General features: G+C 37.9%; 1 protein-coding gene across 1 annotated transcript; it reads left to right on the forward strand.

The window, feature by feature from the left end:
• Positions 1-1,967: 1,967 nt before the first annotated feature.
• On the forward strand, positions 1,968-5,625 carry LOC109679125 (olfactory receptor 5B12-like). Its single transcript, XM_074061647.1, is given in 3 exon segments — positions 1,968-2,417; positions 2,420-2,890; positions 5,119-5,625. Coding segments are annotated over 3 exon segments (1,428 nt in total).
• The last annotated feature ends 8,990 nt before the right edge of the window (positions 5,626-14,615 follow it).

The raw sequence follows: 14,615 nt of genomic DNA on the forward strand, positions 1-14,615 counted from the left end.
AGAGTAATTAGTGCAAAGGTATCCCCAGACAAACAGGTATTCTCTTTAAAAAAGTAGAAAGAAAGAAAGAAATCCCCTGGGAAGATCCCTAGATCTCTAGATCTCTAGATCTTTAAGACAAAGCTACATATTGAAAGCTGCATTTTGAATCCAACTAAGCCAGAGATTTTAGGGAGAATATTATTTTTGTTGCTTATCTTGTCTCCATCACAGCTGATTTGATTATGGGATGCTCATTCCTCTGAGCTTCTCTTCCCCCATGTCCTCATAAGCACTCTCACACAAAAGGCAAACATTATCCTTGGCTATCTCCATCAAAGTCAAGTTGGAGGAGGTATGGTGGGATTAGGAGACTCCTAAGATAGTCACTCAGATGACTCTGTTTCTCCAGATAATTGTGTGCAGAGGCTTCTGTGTCTTCCTTGACATTTGCAAGGACACAAGCCCAGATTATGTTCTGCACTCTATAGGTAAGGGAAGATATTCTCTAGCAAGATCCTTTCCAGGATGTGGTCTTTAGACAATGGTCTAGTCATGAAGATTTTCCACACTCTGTCTTTTTTAATTTTCATTTGTCTGTTACTAAAGCAGTAAGTATTCAAAATTTGAAACCATAGCCACTTAGAATTGTAAGGGGCAATTGAATGTTTAGCCATTCTTATTTTACAAATGAAAACCAAAAAAATGGAAAGTAAAGCTCAGAAGATTTAAATAGCTATATGACAGGCAAAGTTGATCAATATCGTTGACTGAATATTCTTCAGTAGACAAGAAGAAATGAAATAGGTGATGAGAAGTAATGACCCCAAATGTGTGATTTTAGAATGTTAGTATTTTACAGTTTTCAAAGAAATTTCATGTTCATTAACACAAAAGAACAAAGAAGCTTGTGGGGGGCGGGGGGAATAATTTTCACCTTGGTTATCCTTAACGACAAGGATGATTTGTCCAGGATGAAATCAGTGTAAACCAAGATTCCAGACTCAGAAGTGTCTCCTAGGTTGACAGGAGCTGTCATACTCTAACCTCAGCAGTACACTCAGCAGTCTCCTGAGCCACCACTGGAGGTAAGTGCAATCAGTTGCATTATGAAATGTGACTTGGACGAAGGCACAGAGTTGCTAAGGGAAAACAAAGTATCTGTTCCTAATTCCCCTGTTGTCCCCCTCACAAGTAAATCAAAAACATAGGTGATGGTAGGAAATGGAAAAAAAATCAGCCTTGGTAAAAAATAAGGTTTGTGATTTGAAGAGAAAGCAGCTAAAATTTAGATTAAACCTTTTGTTAAACTTCCTTTGGTGTTTGAGGTACTGAAAGACATTACGACATCACTAAGAATGTGTTCCCTAGAACATAAAGTTTCATATAGGAGACAATGTTTAAAGTGAAGTATTCAATTAAGGGCTTGAAAAAATATAAGAGAAAAGCATGAGTGTTCCTCCAGCAGGGCCCCAAATCATTATATAACATTAGCTAGTAAGAAAAAGGTGTGGAGATCCCATTAGAGATGGAAAATATGTGTGAAAGTTTTTGTCATTATTATACATTAAGCATGACCATATGTTCCTACACTGTGCATTTTGCTGATGAAGCTTTTCATGTATATTTAAACAAAAGCACTGTAAAATGTTATAAACAGTGCAAGAGTCCTATGTAGTTTAATGTGATAAAGCACATCCTACACCAGGCAAAGTGAATTGAGCCCTAGAGTCAAAATATGCATGAATTGTGAAAGCCATGGTTAACAAACAGGATCCCGTGCCCATGTGTAACACCTCCAGATAAATTACCTCACTCAACTCACCCTACCAGCATCCAGCCCAGCTTCTTTTACAGACTCCTGCACTGGACAGGAGTCTGACACATGAGCAAAAGATCTTGGTCACATTTCAAATATCATGGTGGTGTCCAACTAGCATCAGTTTTTTTCTCTTCCTGTCCTAGGTGCCTACCATGGTAATTCCCAAATGACCTTGTTGGAGAATATTTCAGAGGTGACTGAATTTATTCTTATAGGATTATCAGATGCCCTAGAGTTGCAGGTACCTTGGTTTATAATCTTCACTGTCATTTACTTCATCACTCTTGTTGGGAACCTTGGGATAATTGTGTTGATTCTGTTGGACTCCCTACTCCACACTCCCATGTACTTTTTCCTCAGCAATCTCTCCTTGGTGGACTGTGTTTATGCCTCAAGTGTTACTCCTAAGGTAATTGTGGGTTTTCTCACAGGAAATCAGATCATATCTTACAATGTGTGTGCCACCCAGATATTCTTCTTTGCAGCTTTTGCTGTTAGTGAAAGTTTCCTTCTTGCCTCAATGGCCTTTAACCACCATGCAGCTGGGTGTAAACCCCTGCATTACACCACCACCATGATGAGTACTGTATGTGTCCTACTTCTTGTTGTTTCCTACTTGTTGTTTCTTACATCATTGGACTGATGCAATCTTCCATCCATGTTGGCTTCACTCTCCATCTGTCTTTCTATCATTCCAATGTGATTAGTCACTTTTTCTGTGACGTTCCCCCACTGCTGGCTCTTTCTTGCTCTGATATCTACACAAATGAGATTGTGCTGTTTATATTGGCAGCATTCGATGCCTTTTTCACCTTGTTTGTTATCTTGAACTCTTACATGTTTACTTTTGTTGCTATCCTGAGGATGCGTTCAGCTGAAGGACAGAAGAAGGCCTTTTCCACTTCTGCATCCCACCTCACCACTGTTTCTATCTTCTTTGGGACAATCATCATGTATTTGCAGCCAGGTTCGAGTCATTCCATGGACACAGACAAAATTGCATCTGTGTTTTATACTGTTATCACCCCTTTGCTGAACTCCCTGGTCTACAGCTTGGGGAATAAAGAGGTCAAGAGTGCATTCAAGAAGGTTGTTGGAAAAGCAAAGTATTCATTGGGGTTTGTCAATTAATTATAATTTTTTCAGAAAACATGTGGAACTTTCATTGTATCTCTATTGTTTAAGAATATTTTAATTATAATGATTCCTTGTCTTTAATTTATTGGTATAGTTTTTTTCATATATTTAATCTCTTCTTTTCATACTTGGTGAACATGACTTAGTTGGAGGAAATTTTGTAATGCTTTGCCAGAAAAAGGATGTTGATTCAATTTTAGATCAAGATTATAATACTAGATATTACTGGATCCCACACTGCAGCACACTATTGGGGTAAAGCTACCGTTATCAGACATTACTGCTCCTAAGTATCACCTTAAGAAATTTTCAAAATGGAGAATCCCAACATCTCATCAAAGATAATCTAATTTCATATACGTGCAATGAAACACAGAAATTCATAGTGCAATCCTCACTATCTACATCTTCTTGGATCTTGTGCTCAGAATAGTTTCATTGATGTGTTTGGGAGCTGATGGAGTGGTTTATGTAGTAGAGTGTCTTCCTAGCAAGCATAAAGCCCTGATTTCAGACTCCAGTACCACCAAAAAAAGTTAAGCTTCCATTGTTGTGTTGGAATAATTAGGGATAGCAAATAATCTAAATCTGTTTTGTCTCTGATCTTCAGAGATCAAAGATAAAGTTTACTAACCAGCATGCTAGTACAAGCCTGAAATTTCAGCACTGGAGAGACTGAGACAGAAGAATCAAGTGTTCAAGGCCACCCTTTGCTACCAAGAGAGACCCTACTTGAAACAAAAGCAACAACAAAAATAGAGTTCAAAAAAATAAGAACTCATTTAAAAATATATCCATGTCTATTCCTCACCTGAGTTCTAGCTGTCATTTTAGCCCTGTAATGCCTGTGTTGGATACTAACATCTCCTGACAAATATGCTTTTATAACCTTTTACTGAAGTGACTAAAGAATTTATAAAACTATAAGTTTTTGTCTGGATTATTTCTGGGAGCACTAGGAGGAAGAAATGAACTCAATTTCCCCCAAACTACTAAGTGTAACTCTAACTTCTAACAAGACACTGAACTCAAGTTCAACGGTGAGGGGAAATCCCTTTAGGTGGAATGAAATAATGTTGTTAGTCACTCACAAGTTCAGTCAGGAATAATCAAAACAACAGCTCCAGCTAAAATGGAGTTTTCTATAAGTTAAAAAAAATGATCTCTGGAACTGACCATTAATGGGAATCATGCACTTGTGACAAGTGACATCAGTTTGGATATCAGCTCTCTGTTCCTGTATCAGGTTTGAGTTTTTATAGGAGCCATTAAATGGTTATCCAATGAAATAAGTTAAAATTATTAAATAATTAAATGAATTAATCAGATAGTGGGTGACTGGATGATTGTGTATGTGAGTAAATGATTGAGTGCAATGAGTGAGATGAAGCAAAAATGAGATTGTAGAAATGAATCAGCACTAAACTGGATCCCTAATGAACGACCACAGGATTCAAGAGCTACTTGTTCTAAGTGTTTAGAGACAGAACATCTCTCAGATCAGCCCCACAATATTGTTTCTTCCCTTATCCCATTGCAGGATAAACCATGTGCCTTTTCATTAACAAAGTACAAAATTTGTGTCTCTCTAAAACCTTCATATTTCCAAAATACCATGTAATTCAGAAAATGAAAACTGATTTGTTTAAATCAAAGAAATCAAGACAATAAATATCACGATGCCCAATCTTTATGTGAAAAACATTAGTGAAAACAAAATAGAAAAACTACCCCATTTTTCTTCTCCATTAGCCTGACAGTCAAAAAAGTAAGTTGAGGGATGAGAACTGGTGTCAATCTAAGGCACTCACTGTGAGTCAGGCACAGGGCTAGATGCTGGCAATGGGAGTTGTATTCCTCAAAGAGTCCTTAAAAATTGTGTTGCCAGTATTTGTAAATCCAGATCACAAGGACAAACTACTTTTCCTTCAGGAATTTTCACTAGAAACACAAATATCTAGAAAAGATATAGCTGTCTTATAACCATAAGAAAATTGTTTCATCCACTCTTCACACTGAAGAATTTACTTTAAATTGTACAAAGGTAACAATTAAGACCAAAATTCCCACTATGAGACTACACAGTTTCAAATTGTGTGGATTTCTCTGTACTTATTTAACCTCTTGCCACAATGTGCATAATAGTTCTATGGACTTCATAAAGTTGGTATGATATTTAGTATGATAGAACACTCTCCTATAAAGAAATAAGTGAAAAGTATATTTTCCCCCGCGGACCTCGCCCACCCCTCCCTGGGACGGAAGGCGGCGGGCCCGCGGGGGCGATCGGGAGAAGCCCGCCCCGCCCCGCCCCGGTCACGCCAACGCCCACGCGCCCCCCCAACGTCCCCCGTCCCAGCCCGGGGCCCGCGAGGTCCCGGCGGGGAGCGGGGAGGGCGCGCGAGCGCGTGCGTGCTCCCGGACGCGGCCTACCCACCCCCCCACACCCCGAGACGGGGGGGGGAGGGAGGCGCGCCCCGAGGCGGCGGGAGAGGAGGGGAGGGGAAGACGGGAACCCCTCCCTTCCCCGGACGCGGAGGTCAGGGCCCGGGAGAGGCCGGGAAGGAGCGAGAGAGGGAGGGAGGGAGGGACCACCACCGCCTCGACTCCGCCCGCGGCGGGCGCGCGGGCGGGCGGGCGCGCGGGCGGGCGGGCGCGGCGTCCGCCGTTCGAAGAATTTACTTTAAATTGTACAAAGGTAACAATTAAGACCAAAATTCCCACTATGAGACTACACAGTTTCAAATTGTGTGGATTTCTCTGTACTTATTTAACCTCTTGCCACAATGTGCATAATAGTTCTATGGACTTCATAAAGTTGGTATGATATTTAGTATGATAGAACACTCTCCTATAAAGAAATAAGTGAAAAGTATATTTATTATACCTTCAGCAAAAGTAACAGAATTGTATCATGCCAGCTTCCTGCCCTTCTCCTGCTGCAGCAATGCTCCACCTTTTTTCTTTACTTCTTCATGTTGCTGAATTTTTCAACCAGGATCTCAGATAGGTACACAACTCTTCACCTCTGGTCACTTTTCTGGAGGTCATGGATTTATGGGGAAATTTTAATAAGGGCAGATTAAATACAAGCCCAGATAAACTAGCATTCCAGTGTGCTGATAAAATGATAAAATGAGGACATCTTCAGGTATATCAAGATTGCAAGGTAATTTACTATCCACTGGGGATGAAGTCTAGAGAGAGAATGCATTTGAGCAATGGTGAAAACATGTTCTGTTGAGAAAAGGGAATCGAACTTACTGGTTCATGTGCAAATCTCTCTGTTTTCCCTCTCTCTCTACACTAGGGATAATGGAAGAGAATCTGTTACTGTAAAGGGAAGACATGTAATCTGGAATATGTATTAGATCAGGTTCTGTCAGTCATAATCTCAGAATCACAGATTTGAAATTCAGGGATTCATTTTACAATTAGTGAGAGATATCATTGGTGGAGGATTGGGAGAGGTAAGCACAGAAAGGAAGTAAACTAACATAGCATTGCATTATACATCTGAGCTGAATAAGGGCTCAATCTTTCTGGGGTCTTTTGTCAACTATATTGAACAGTACAGAGATACTGTGAACAAAAAGAAGGGGGTTACAATAAAAAAAACCCCACAGACTTATGTGTTGAAGTTTTGCTGCCCTAGTGGTGGTACTATTTTTAGAAGTGCTGAAATTTTGGATGTGGAATGTAGCAGGAAGAATCAGGCAATTAGAGGCACGTCCTTGGAGGATATAAATTGTCCTGACCCCTTCCTGTATTCCATTACTACTATTTGTCTACCAAGAAGTGAGATGCTTTCCTCCACTACATGATCCCAGCCATAACTTATCTGCCTCACCATCACCAAGAAACAAGAAATAGTTGACTACCAATTGACATAAACCCCAGAAATCACGAGTCAAAATAAATCTTTCACCCTTTTAAATTGTTTCTCTCAAATACTTTTCACTATGACAAAAGGTTGGCTAAAAGAGTAGACAGTGTGGGGAAGTTGTTGACTATAGTATAGATGGTATTGTGAATAAGAAAATTCCTACTACTGAAAAACCTGAAGAGATGTCTTATGTATGTAAGCAACATGGTAAAGTCTCTAATTTCAGGTCTCATTACTACCATGATGAATTCACAGTGGAGAGAAACCCTATGTTTAACCCTATGTTAAGTCTTCAGTTGTCCTAATCTTGTCAAATACATGAAAGGATTCACATTGAAATAAACACTGTGCATGTATGTAATGTGAGATTGTCTTAAGTTTTCCATGCCTTTTAAACACATATAAATCATACTGCAGCAACACTCTATGAGTTTAAGCAAGTTGGGAAAGCCTTCACTTAATCCATTTCTATGTACTACACAAAAGATTTCACAGTGGAGAGAAATCCTATGGATATAAGTAATGTGAAAGAGATTTCTGAGATTCCAGTTGCCTTCAAGCACCCAAAACCCAGCTTGGGGAGAAACCACGTGAATGTAAGCAATGTGGGAAAGAAACCCTTCACTTGCTCAAACTCCTCTTGAATTCACGAAAGTATTCACTCTTCAGAGAAAGCCTGTGTAAGCAGTATGGTTAATTGTTCATATTTCCATACTTTTCTTCTTTAATTTTATCATTTCTATATTTACTTACATGTGTATATGCTTTTCAAAGACATAAACTAACTCATATGCCATGTAAACTGTGAGTGTGACCTACATACAAAAGTGTTCAATCCAGTCCTTTCTACAACATCAAGGCACTTATGATGGAGGGATGGAGATGTGGCTCAAGTGTTAGAATGGCTGGCCAGTAAGCATGAGTTCCCAGCTCCAAAACAAGAACTTGTAAAGGAATAAACCTTAGATGTAAGCAATGTAGGAAAGCCTAATGTGGTTCCAGCTTCTGGAGAAATGTTGAAGAAACTCATATTGGAAAGGAAACTTGTGCGTATTACCAATGGGGAAAGCCTTTAGGTGTTCTGAGTACATTCAAACACATGAAAGAACACAGTGAAGAGACATGCTGTGGATATACACAATGTAGGAAAGCTTTCATTTCTTCTGTTGGCTTCTTATGACATGTAGACTCTCACAGTGTACAGAAACCCTATGCATGTTAGTAAGGCAGGCAAACCTCTGTATGTCCCAGCTTTCATCAGATACATTAATGAATCCACACTGTAGACCAACAATTGTACGGGAAAATGTAGCGAAGCTTTTAGTCATTCTAGTTCCTTTCACAGACATGGCATAAATCACACTGGAGAGAAACTATTTGTATGAGCAATGCAGGGAAGTTTTTAATCATCCCACTTCATTCACAAATAGGAACAACTCTAAATATAGAATATGGAAAGGACTTAAAATCATCTGTCTAGTAGTTATGAAATCCACAGTAGAAAATTACTATCAATTTATAGGGAACATGAAAACTTGTAGTCATCTTGGTTCAACTCACAGATATCAAAACAAAGTATGCATCTCAGCTATTGAGGAGGTAAAGACAGGAGGACAGCAGTTCAAGTACAGTGCAGGCAAAAGTGGCCAAGTCTGTAATTCAAAAATAAGTTTGGTGTGGTGGTGCATGCCTGTAATTCCAGTTACTCAAGAGGTGAAGGTATGATTGTGGTTCAAGCCCAGCACTGGCAAATTTAGTGTGGGACCCTATCTGAAGACAACCTATCTAGACGCATAAGAACTGGAGTCATGGCTCAAGTGGTAGAGTACTTGCTTAGCAAGTGATGGGACCTGAGTTAAACCCCCAGTATCAGGAAAGAAGGAGGAAAGGGAGGAGGGAGGAGAGAGAGAGAGAGAGAGAGAGAGAGAGAGAGAGAGAGAGAGAGAGAGAGGGAGGGAGGGAGGGAGGGAGGGAGGGAGGGAGGGAGGGAGGGAGAGAGAGAGAGAAGAAAGAAAGGAAAAAAAGAAAATGAAAGAAGGAAGGAAAGACAATATTTGACTAGAAGAGATTTGCAAAAGTCCTCAGGCAATCCAAGTGTAAGAATTTGCGTTATATCAAAATCCTATGATTATGAAAAATATACAAAATTGCCTATTGTGCTGAATAGTTTTAAAGTTGTGTGAAAATTCCTCATGAAGTAGAAGCTTATAAACATAAGCAATGTAAAGATACAAGGTAATTTGTGAAAAATGTTCCAGAAAATAAAACAGAAGAAATGTTCTAAAATGTATAAATATAGTGTGATTAGCAGTGGGTAAGGCTAGATTGTGTCATTCTAGTATTCACTCTTTAAAGGAAATATTGCAGCAGCATAAGTTCTGTTTAAGCAATTGTGTGTCAGTAATAATAATGAATAATACACCTGATGTATTCATTCATGTGTGCAATGTTCTTTTATTTTATTTCTTTTAAATTTCATTAGGATATATTCATTGTACAGGGTGGATTCATTGTGACAATTCCAAATATGCTTATTTTGTATATTTGTTAGATCACTATCACCATCTCTCCCCCTCCACCTTCTCCCTGCCCCACTTAAAGCAATTGCAAGAGGTTTCTTTGTTCTATTTAGTATAAGTATATAAAGTCCACCAACCATGTTCCTTCACCTTGATCTCCTTCATTGACCCTCCCTGCTCCCACAGGTACTCTACCCACACATTGTACCAATTTTACAGTGCTGTCTTTCATTAATTTCTAAGTCAATGATCAAAGGGGTTTCTAATAGTATTCCTGCTGTGAGTACACTCTACTTTGGTCCCTTCAACCACTGCAATTACTCACCCTTTCCCTTTTACCTCCCACGCCAGTTTTTCAACAGCTTTCAATACAAATTGTTATATTCTCTACTTTTAGAGATGTTATGTTTTATGATATACAATGTAACCTTATCATATTCATCACTATTCACTATGACACTAACTTGTTCCCTTACATCTCCTGCTGGACCCATTATTGTCCCCAAATATACCCAATTATACTGTCATGTCCTTTTTGAAACTTAGATTCTAAATATGCAGGAAAGTATGCAATATTTGTTTTTCTGATTCTGGATTACTTTGCTTAACACCAGATGCAGTTCTATCCATTTTCCTACAAATGGTATAATTTTATTCTTTGTGGCTAAGTATAATTTAAATATATAACTATATATGTGTGTGATTTAAGCAAAATAGGTAAAAAATATTCCTCCATGATTCATAGTCAATGCTTAAAAACTAATCTTGCATTCTATTTGGAGATTACATCAGATGCATAGATAACAGAGTACAAAAAGAGGTGAACCTCATAAATAATAATCACTTAAGTACAAGTGAATTAAACTCTCATAAATGGAAAGATGGAAAGAATTAACAAAATAGATGAATTACCGTTTTATAACTTTTTATTAGGACATATTCGTTATACAAGGGGATTCATAGTAACAATTCTGGTCAGACTTATATTGTACATTAGTTATATTGCCCCCATCACCTCTTCCCCTCAACCCCTCCCCACCCCACTGAAAGCAATTGCAAGAGGTTTGTTAGTTCTGTTTCATATAGGTATATGAAGTCCATCTACCATATCCTGTCACTTTAATCTCCTTCCTTCATGGCACCATTCCCACTAATACCCCTCCCACACACTGTACCTATTTTACAGTCCTGTTTTTCATTATTAATATTAAGTTGATGTTCAAAGGGGTGTCTCAATGTATCCTCCTAATGGGTAGACTTTACTTTGGTCCATTCAACCCCTTCATTACTCTCCCTTACCCTTTTAATTCCCACCTCCCAATTTCAACAGCTTTCAACATACATCCTTGTATCCTCTACTTTCACATCTTATGTTATGCAATATTACTGATGCTCTATCATTCTCTTTTCATTTCCCTCTTTCCCCGAGTTCCATAGAGTAGTTCCACTGTTACAAAGATGTTCTACATCTGAGTTTATATAGGATTGTGCTTGTTTCTGGGTATACATTTATCTTTGGATCTATGTTCCACATATGAGAGAAAACATGCAGCCTACCTGTTTCTGAGCCTGACTTACTTCACTTAGCATGATGTCCTCCAATTGCATCCATTTACCTTCAAACTCCATGTCATTATTCCTTATGGCTAAGTACTATTACATTATATATATTTAAATACTATATATATGAAATATTTTTGATTCATTCATTAGTTCTAGCACACCTGGGTTGTTGCCAAAGCTCCAAAGCTTGACTATTGTGAATAGTGCTGCAATGAACATCAGTGTACAGGTGTTCCTATTAAACTCTGTCTTATATAACTTTGGTTAGATGCCCAGGAGAGGTGCCACTGGATCATATGGCAGTTCTATATTTACCTTTTTGAGGAATCTCCATACTGCTTTCCAGATTAGTTGTACTAATTTGCATTCCTACCAATAGTGTATAGAGGTACCTGTTTCACCACAACCTTGCCAACATTTGTTGTTGTTATTGCCGTTGGTTGTGGTCATTCTAACTGGGGTGAAATGAAATCTAAGTGTTATTTTGATTTGCATCTCTTTTATAATCAGGGAAGTTGAACATTTCTTCGTGTATTTACTGGTCATTTTTACCTCTTCCTGTGAGAATTCCCTGTTTAATTCATATGACCATTTCTTCATTGGGGTGTTGTTTGGGGATTGAGTTTTTTGAGTCCTCTGTAGATTCTAGATATCAGTCCCTTATCAGATGAGTAACTGGCAAAGATTTTTCTCCCATTCTTTGGGTTGTCTTTGGGTCTGCCTACTGTTTCCTTTGCTCTGTAGAAGCTCTTTAGTTTGATGCAGTCCTGTTTGTTCATTGTTTCTCTTAGATGCTGAGACTTTTGAGTTCTGTTTAGGAAGTCATTGCCTATATATATGTGTTCCAGTATATTTTCTACTGTTTCCTAGACTTCCTTAAAGGTTTCAGACCTTATATTAAGGTCTTTAATCCACTTGAATTGATTTTGGTACAGGGTGAAAACAGGCATCTACTTTTAGTCTTCTACATGTGGTTATTGAGTTTTCCAGCGGTATTTGTTGAAGAGGCTGTCTTTTCTCCATAGTGTCTTTTGGGGTCCTTTGTCAACGATCAGTTGGCTATGCATGCATGGGTTTATGTCTGGATCTTCTATTCTGATACATTGGTCTTCCTGTCTGTTTTTGTGCCAATACCATGCTGCTTTTACTGTTATTGCTCTGTTGTGTAGTTTGAAGTCAGGTATTGTGATGCCTACAGCCTTGGACTTTTTGCTTAGAACTGCTTTGGCTATTTGAGGTCTTTTGTGTTTCCATATGTATCGCAAGATTGAATTTTCTATTTCTGTGCGGAATGTCACTAGATTTTTTTTATAGGTATTGTGTTGAACATGTAGATTGATTTTGATAGTATGCCAATTTTCACAATTGATTCTACCAATCCACATGCACGGAAGGTCTTTCCATCTTCTGAGGTCTTCAGTTTCTCTCCTCAGTGATTTATAGTTCTCATTAAAAGATTGTTGGTGTCAGGTGCCTCTGGAGTAACCCTGTGTCACATTCCTTTGGGTATAGCCCCAGGAGTGGGATTGCTGGATCATATGGCAGATCTATGTTTAGATTTTTAAGAAGCCTCCAAATTTTTTTTCAGAGTGGTTGCACTAGCTTGCATTCCCACCAGCAGTGTCCGAGGGGTCCTTTTTCCCCACATCCTTGCCAACATCTCTTGGTGGTGGTGTTTTTAATGATAGCTATTCTAACAAGTGTGAGGTAGAATCTTTGTGAAGTTTTGATTTGCATTTCCTTTATGGCTAGAGATGGTGAGCATTTTTTCATGTGTTTATTGACCACTTGAATTTCTTTTTTTGAGAAAGTTCTGTTTAGTTCTGTTGCCCATTTCTTTATTGGTGCATTGATTTTGGGAGAGTTTAGTTTTTTAAGTTCCTTGTATATTCTGGTTATCAATACTTTGTCTGATGTATAGCTGGCAAATATTTTCTTTCACTCTGTGGGTAGTATCTTCAACAAAATTGGAGAAAAAGGCAGAACAGGTTCTGCCAGGAAGTGAGGGGGTTGGGGGGGAGAAAGAGGGAGTGGGGGTGGGGGGAGAAATGGCCCAAACAATGTGTGCACATATGAATAAATGAATTAGAAAAAGATATCAAATGTGAAAGAAGATTTATTCCAAGGCATTTTATTGTTTTTGAGGCTATTGCAAATGGACTTGTTTCCCTGAATTCTTTCTCTGTTTGTTTGTTGTTTGTATACAGGAAGGCTACTGTTTTCTGTATTCTAATTTTATATCCTTCTACTTTACTAAAAAAAAATTATGATTTCTAAAAGATTTTTGGTAGAGTTTTTAGGGTCTTGGGTATAGTATCATGTCATTAGCAAATAAGGATATTTGACTTTCTTCCTTCCTTATTTGAATCCTTCTTATTTCTTGCTCTTATCTTATTTCTCTGATGAGGTATTCCAAAACCATATTGAATCAAAGTGTGGAAAGTGGACAGTACTGTCTTGTTCCTTATTTTAATGGGAATGATTTCAGTTGTTCTCCATTTAGTATGATGTTGGGCTGTAGGTTTGTTGTATATAGCATTTATTATTTTGAGGCACATTTCCTTCTATTCCTAATTTCTTCATAGCTTTTATCATGAAAGGGTATTGGATTTTGTTAAAGGCTTTTTTTGCATCTATTGAGAGGATCATATGGTTTTTGTCCTTGTTTCTGTTTATATACTGTATTACATTTATGGATTTATGTATGTTGAACCATCCTTGCATCCCTGAAATGAAACCAACTTGATCATGGTATATGATCTTGTATTTTGTTGAAAATCTTTGTGCCTAAATTCATTGAAGACATTGGTCTATAATTCCCTTTTTGGTTGAATCTTTATTGGATTTTGGAATGAAGATAATGCTGGCTTCATAGAATGAGTTGAGTAGTGTTCCTTTCCATTCTATTTCCAGGAAAAGCTTGAGGAATATTACTGTTAGTTCTTATTTAAATGTGTGGTGAAGCTCAGTCATTAATCCATCAGGTCCTGGGCTCTTCTTCATAGGGACCCTCTTTAGGATGGCTTCAATTTCATTGTTTGTAATGGGACTACTAAGGTGTTTAATATGTTCTTGGTTCAATTTTGGTTGGTTATATAAGTCTAAGTTTATCCATTTCATCTAGATTTTCCAGTTTACTTGAATATAAGTTTTCAAAGTAAACTCTAATGATTCTCAGGATTTCAATACTATTTGTGGGTATGTCCTCCTTTTCACCTTTGATTTTATTAATTTCGGTCTTTTTGCTCCTCCACTTTGTTATGCTGGTTAAGGGTTTGTCAATGTTGCTAATCTTTTCATAGAACCAACTTTATGTTTCATTGAATTTTTATAGTTTTTTTGGTTTCCATCTAATTGATTTCATCCTTGATCTTTATTATTTCTCTCTGTCAGCTGGTTTTGAGTTTGGTTTGTTCTTATATTTCTAGGAATTTAAAGTGCATCATTATGTTGTTTATTTGAGAGGTTTCTGTTTTTTAAATGTAGGCACTTATATCTATAAACTTTATAAACTTTCCCTTTAGCATGATTTTTGCTTTGTTCCCTAGGAACTTTTTTATTTATTTCCTTATTTCTTTGATTTCCCACTGGTCTTTCAGCAGTGTGCTGTTCAGTCTCCATGTGTTTGAACATTTTCAGTAGTTTTTTTATTGTTGAGGTCTAGTTTTACTTTGTTGTAATCTGATATGATGCAGGGCATTATTTCAAT

This window comes from Castor canadensis, chromosome 1 (assembly GCF_047511655.1).
Source record: "Castor canadensis chromosome 1, mCasCan1.hap1v2, whole genome shotgun sequence".
Lineage (NCBI taxonomy): Eukaryota > Metazoa > Chordata > Mammalia > Rodentia > Castoridae > Castor > Castor canadensis.